The sequence below is a fragment of the Dendrobates tinctorius genome, unplaced genomic scaffold (genome assembly GCF_039654945.1).
Source record: "Dendrobates tinctorius isolate UK_male_01 unplaced genomic scaffold, ASM3965494v1 ptg000151l, whole genome shotgun sequence".
Classification (NCBI taxonomy): Eukaryota; Metazoa; Chordata; class Amphibia; order Anura; family Dendrobatidae; genus Dendrobates; species Dendrobates tinctorius.
In genome coordinates this window covers 15,633,578-15,640,131 of record NW_027361818.1, presented here as the reverse complement: position 1 = coordinate 15,640,131, position 6,554 = coordinate 15,633,578, and the positions used below count along the sequence as shown (strand labels likewise).

The 6,554-nt window shown below is 39.2% G+C and overlaps 1 protein-coding gene across 1 annotated transcript; it reads right to left on the bottom strand.

Annotated features, from left to right (window-relative positions):
- Positions 1–4,631: 4,631 nt before the first annotated feature.
- Positions 4,632–5,567, bottom strand: LOC141049991 (olfactory receptor 5P64-like). Its single transcript, XM_073546829.1, has one exon. It carries the CDS (start codon positions 5,565–5,567, stop codon positions 4,632–4,634), a length of 936 nt encoding a protein of 311 aa, XP_073402930.1.
- Between the last annotated feature and the right edge of the window lie 987 nt (positions 5,568–6,554).

Sequence of the window (6,554 nt, the reverse complement as noted above, 5' to 3'; positions counted from 1 at the left end):
TACTGGACTACATTCTTGTTCTGGAATATTGTATCCTTAGTGTGGTGGATTGTTTATGGACCTTCTAATTTTGCCTGTAATAAAGGTCTTGGGATTGTTCACCCTTCCCTCACTCTGTTGATTGTGTAGTATCGGAGAAGGACCCCGTGACAACTGCCTACAAAGCAATTTTGCCTGTGTGAATTAATGACAATCTTTGTCTCATATATGAACTCAAATTTTTTTCATCTGCGTCAGTGGATGAGGCACCATCCAAATGAAAACAATGTTGCAGCTCAATCTATTCACTGACATGTTTGCAGCTTGATTTAGCTGCAACATTGTTTTCAATGGGATGGTGCTTCATTCCCTGACACTACTGTTCTTCATAGCTTCTCCCATAAAATAACTATGTGAGCAGCCGACTCCACCCCTAGAAGAAGCTAACAACCCTGCGAAACATGATAGAAGAGTTTACTGATATTCGTTACGGGGACAGTTTAATTAAGGGTCAGACGGCAATGCTACCTATTGACACAACTAATAACTCTGCCTCAATTGAGAGCAGAACAAGCGCAATTAAGGGACAGGTAGATCCACATTTACCTAATACATTGTACCATTAGTCTAGGGCTAGCCCAATTAAAGGCAGACAGATCCACACTTACAACCTTAATACATGAGGAACGTAGTGCCTAAGTCAAGGTCAGACCCGCAAATATGCAAAACAGATGAAGCCTGATGCAGAGTACGTGATAATGATCCCACATGGAACGCAGATGTTATGAATAGATAGTGAGATTGGCAGGATATTGGCAGCTGCTTAGTGATACGTCCAGCAAACATAGTCATTTTCACAAGGAACGCTGATCATAGCCCTCATCAGAATCATTGAAGGATATATGGTATGGGCATTACCATGTGCATGTACTCTTATAGGCAGAAAGCTAATGTCACTGTTCTCACAGCAGACTTATAATAGACACTGACTTGATGAATATTTATACTCTTGTATTAATGGCTTAAGAATATTTAGTTGTAGTCATTAAATGCAAATTAAGGGGACTTTGGCCTCCACCCCCTAGACATCTTAACTATCCCCCACTGTATGTAAGCATATAATATTGAACTGCATTGTGCATTTAAGGAATTGTATGTTTGGCCGTAAGGTTATGGTTAATTACGTATCAAGGAGCCTATTGCCAGAATATATTGGAAATTTAATTTAGAGGGGTATTCCCATCTCCAAGAACTTATCCCAATATGTAATAGGTGTAATAATTTTAGCAAATATCTCCAATTTGAAATGTGGTATAGTTCTGATGTGCTAAGTCACTTATCCCATGTGCAGGGCATTGTTTCAATGACACAGGGGTCGGGTGATCCAGAACCAGGGGCTCCTTCTCTGTCCCTAAAACTGGGGGGGCACCCTAGCTCGCCCTACTCCCACGGGATACTTCTGAAGGTGAAGATTATAATTATTATTATTACACCTACAACATATTGTCATATTATGTTGGAGACATTTATTAGTAATCCTTTAATACAAGTGCACTTCATATTTTAAAAATGTATGTACACATTCTATATACTTTCTTCCTCCTGTCAATGAGTTTGTGGCCCGTTTGCTTTCAAATAACAAGCTGAAGACTCATGCAAGTTTCTCGCATCACACTCACAAGTGTGACACTGGCTTTAGTGCAAGAAACTCCAGTTACCAGATCCCAATGTTTGCCTTGGTAATCTCCTGGGTGGAGGCTGAAAAGTTAGTTGCTGACCATTGGTGCTGACTGGAAGGAGGTATTTTGGTCAGAACCAAGCGTGCAGTCAAGGAACAAAATCAGAAGGCAGAAAAAATGACTAAAGAAGTCCAAGATCAAAACAGTAATATCAGACATGGACAGTAGCTGATATCACTTGATCAGGAACTTGTGAAACACATTTGGTATTTTGAAGAATTCAAGAAGTTTCAGTCAGAAAACTTCAGGGTTAGGTGCACTGATATTTTGAAAAGGCAGATGCAGCTTGACAGAAGGAACGTTAAGCTTGATATTTTTGAACAACTGATTCTGTTTCCCAACTTCAAAGCTTGAGTCCTTAGAAAGTCTCTTATTAGCAACTGAAGCCTGACTTCCCTGCTTCTTCAAGTTTTATCTGACTTTAGACCAGATACCATTTAAATTAAAAGTAAATGGCTGCCCACTCTTTCCAGTCCCACAAGCTCACTGCCTTGGGGTTATCCTTGACACTGACCTCTCTTTCAAACCACATATCCAAGCCCTTTCCATTTCCTGCCGACTTCAATTCAGAAATATTTCACGGATCCTTACATTCCTTAACCAAGAATCTGCAAAAAACGTAGTCCATGCCCTCATCATCTCCTGCCTTGACTACTGCAAACTCCTGCTCTGTGGCCTCCCCTCTAACACTTTCGCACCCCTCCAATTTATTCTAAACTCTGCTGCCCGACTAATTCACCTGTCCCCCCGCTATTCCCTGGCCTCTCCCCTCTGTCAATCCCTGCACTGGCTCCCCATTACCCAAAGTCTCCAGTTCAAAACCCTAACCATGACATACAAAGCCATCCACAACATGAGTCCTCCATACATCTGGGACCTCGTCTCCCGGTACTTACCTACATGAAACCTCCAATCCTCACAAGATCTCCTTCTCTACTCCCTTCTTATCTCCTCTTCCCACAATCGCATACAAGACTTCTCCCGCGCATCGCCCCTACTCTGGAACTCTCTACCACAACATATCAGACTCTCACCTTCAAAAAGAACCTGAAGACCTACCTCTTCCGACAAGCCTATAACCTGCAGTAACCGTCGATCCACCAAACCGCTGCATGACCAGCTCTACCCTCGCCTACTGTATCCTCACCCAACCCTTGTAGATTGTGAGCCCTCATGGGCAGGGTCCTCTCTCATCCTGTACCAGTCATGACTTGTATTGTTTAAGATTACTGTACTTGTATGTATTATGTATACCCCTCCTCACATGTAAAGCGCCATGGAATAAATGGCGCTATAATAATAAATAATAATAATTTAAATTATCCACAGACTTTTCAACTTCTGTAGTCCTTTTCACAGTAGTCAAAATGGAGCAAAGATGAGAATGCAAACTAGGATTGCTGAAACATTTTCATGTATTCTTGATATTGATTATATTAATAGTAGATATAAGTGAATAGATTAGAATAGAATTCAGCACTCAAATTTTACAAAATTATGCATTCTCTAAAATAGCTGCCATGGACATGCTTAGCACAAGCTGCTCCATTTACTAGATCTCCAGACTTCATCATTTAATCCTGGTAAAAGAATCTGAATTTTCTCAGTGACCCATAAGTTGGTGCCATAAAGTCGGCTGCTGGCTGGTGGTGCAAGCTGACATGAATGATCACGTAGCTGGCTCCGAACCCGTAGGGCATTCATGCAGCAAAAGGATAAGATAGGAGAATCTTCTGTAAACATGCTGAGATCCAGGAGGACAGACTAGGAATAAATAAAGGCAGAAGTATTGTTTGTGAACTATGAACTGTAGCGTATGATATGTGTGAAGACACGTGGATCAGAGGGTGCTCTAGCCTGCTGGCTCGAGACATCATGGACCAAGGGATTATCCCACTGAATGCCTGCTTTCTTTTTAGTGTTGGCATAATACTACTCAGACAACACAGAGTGATGGTTAACAGTGTGGCAGTAATTTATTGAACCTGTAACAAACAAAAACATATAGAACAGTCCCAGGAAAATACCCCAGGTGGTGCAAATTACAGAGTGTCACGCTTCAGCTGACTCTCCAGGATAACAGCAATATAGAAATAAAAAACTGCACCACTCAAATTGTAGAAATCCAGTATTTTCCTTTCAATCAATAGAAAGATGTGTTGCACTATCTGTAAAGTTGCTGGTACATTGCATATCAGTAAGACTCTGCATATTGAAGCTAGAAATGAATAAATCCCCCAAAATTTCAAATTTAGGAGATTCAATCGAATTTGGCCTGGAAATAAGATTCCCAACTTTATTATATGTGATCCCAGCAAAGAGCAAACAGATGAACGGCATACTAGGGCACACAAATTACCACATTACCAGACATACCAAAACATGAATATTTCAATGTGAAGCAAAAAAAGAAGAAATATGCAGCACTCATCGATATAGCTGAAAAACTGTGAGTCTTTATTTCACATAATTTCCATCAAATGTGTGGACATGCAGGACGTAGAGGAATGTTAGGGGAGGGAGGTGCCGGACTGCTTCTACGGGTGAAGTAAAGGTTTCTGATGGACATAAATAATCATTCCCTAAGTTTTGATATCTGTCCACAACCTAGTGCAGAATCAGTAGGAGTGCTGGTCATGTGATGGGTGAAGATGGCATTTTATTTTATTATTTTTACCTCTTCCCCGCACTAAAATGTTGATCAGGCAGAATTTAAAGGAATCAAAAGATAAAAATATTGGATTTTGACAATAAATTTTCTGTGAAATTTGAAAGAAATTTCATTGGCTTTTAGTTGATTTTCTCATCTCTAGTTGCAATACAACTTCTAGTGGATTGAAAATAATGCTTTGTGTTAATGATTTGATTCACAGTTGAGTAAGGCCTTCACATACTAACATTGAGCTGAACACTTCAACTCATTTTGTTTAAAAAAAGGTATCGCATCTTTTTCATAGCTCTCTTCATCTCGGTGTTCCTCAGACTGTAAATAATGGGATTCAGCAATGGTGTCACCACTAGATACAACAAGGATCTGTATTTGTTGATGTTGGATGAGCTCTCATCAGATGGAGTCATGTAGACTGCGATTAGAGTACCATAATAGGCACACACTGTGGTCAGGTGGGAGCTACACGTGGAGAAGGCTTTTCTTCTACCATAAGAAATGTTAAGGATCGTAAAGAAAATACAAAAGTAGGTAACAATGATAAAAACCAATGGAAAATAAAGCAGAAAGATGCCAGAAACAAAGTCTTGCAACATTACATTGGAAATATCTGAAGTGGCCAATTCCACAAAGGGACCAAGGTCACAAAAGAAATGGTCTATGTAATTCAAGCCACAGAAGTAAAACTGAATAATAACAAGGAACTCACATGATGTGAGCACAATGACCAAAAACCAAGCTCCAACAACAAGTCGAAGGCAAAGATCTGGAGTTATTAGTGAGGAATATCGTAATGGATGACAAATAGCCAAATACCGATCATAAGACATGATGGCAATGAGGAAACATTGAACAAAGCCAAATATAGAAAAGAAATACAGCTGCATCAGACAACCCCAAAGGGACAAAACTCCCTCCTCAAAAAACATTATGTCCAACATCATGGGGATAACATTCGTGGTCAGTAAGACGTCTGCTATGGATAAATGTTTGAGGAAGAGAAACATTGGAATTTTAAGGTGGTCAATGGTGGTCACTAGAAAGATAATGAGAAGGTTTCCTCCCAGTATACATACGTAACTCAAGGTAAGCAGAAGGAACAGAAGAGGTTTGTAATTGCGTAGGCTTTGGAATCCAAGAAGACGTATCTGCGTGACTTGTGTCTGATTCTCCTCACACATAATTTATAAGTCAATAAATATCCAAGAATTATCTTCTCCTAAATTTAAGATAATTTGTTCAAGTTCAGCTATAAAATCTGGAAATGTTGCCCACTAAAAACAAGTGCTACATTATATTAGTGATGGCTTTCGTCATTAGAGGAGGCTCATTAGAATTTTGGGGTATTTTCCTCTGTGAAATGATATCTTCGCATCGTTGGCTCTTCTGATGTAATGGTGAAATCTTCCAGACGCTCATGTTTTTACAGTCTCCGAAAAACATAGCAAATGCCCACTGGATCCTGATAATCACCCTCAGGGGAATGTCCTAAACAAAGGAGACTGGATGATTAAATTAATTGATGGTTAGCTTGCCTTCAGAGTTTTTAAAGTAAAAAATATATAAAGTACTTTCCTTTATGTACAATACAGTGAGACAGTTTTTAGCAGAGTGTCAAGAATTAAGCAATTAAAAATTATTTAAAAATTAGAAGTGATAAAAGATTATTTTTGTCAAATAACAAAATGCAAAGTGAATTAACAAAAGAGAAGTATAAATCAAATTAATTTTTGATGCCTTTGTCTTCTAAACAGAATCAAAGCATTCAATCTTCTAGGGACATTTCCACAAAGTTCTGGAAGGAAGTTGGATTTTCTGTGGATTTACTGTAGATTTGCACAAATTTTTCTGTCTCTTCAAACAATCACACACAAACATGATTTTGTTGAGATCAGAGATCGGTTGGGGCTATGCCATCACTTTCTGAAAGCCTTGTTTTTCTGATGCTTTAGATCATTCTCCATGATCATTCGTCACAATATCGGTTGTATGTTTGTGGCTGTTATCATGCCGCTGAGTTTAATTTGCACCAATCTGATGACTTTCTTAGAGTATTGAATGATGGAAAACGACCTGCCTGTATTTCTGCTACTTTACATTGCTGTGACTTTGGTTTCAAATCCCACTAAGGACAATATCTGCAAGAAGTTGGCATAATTGTGTGGGTT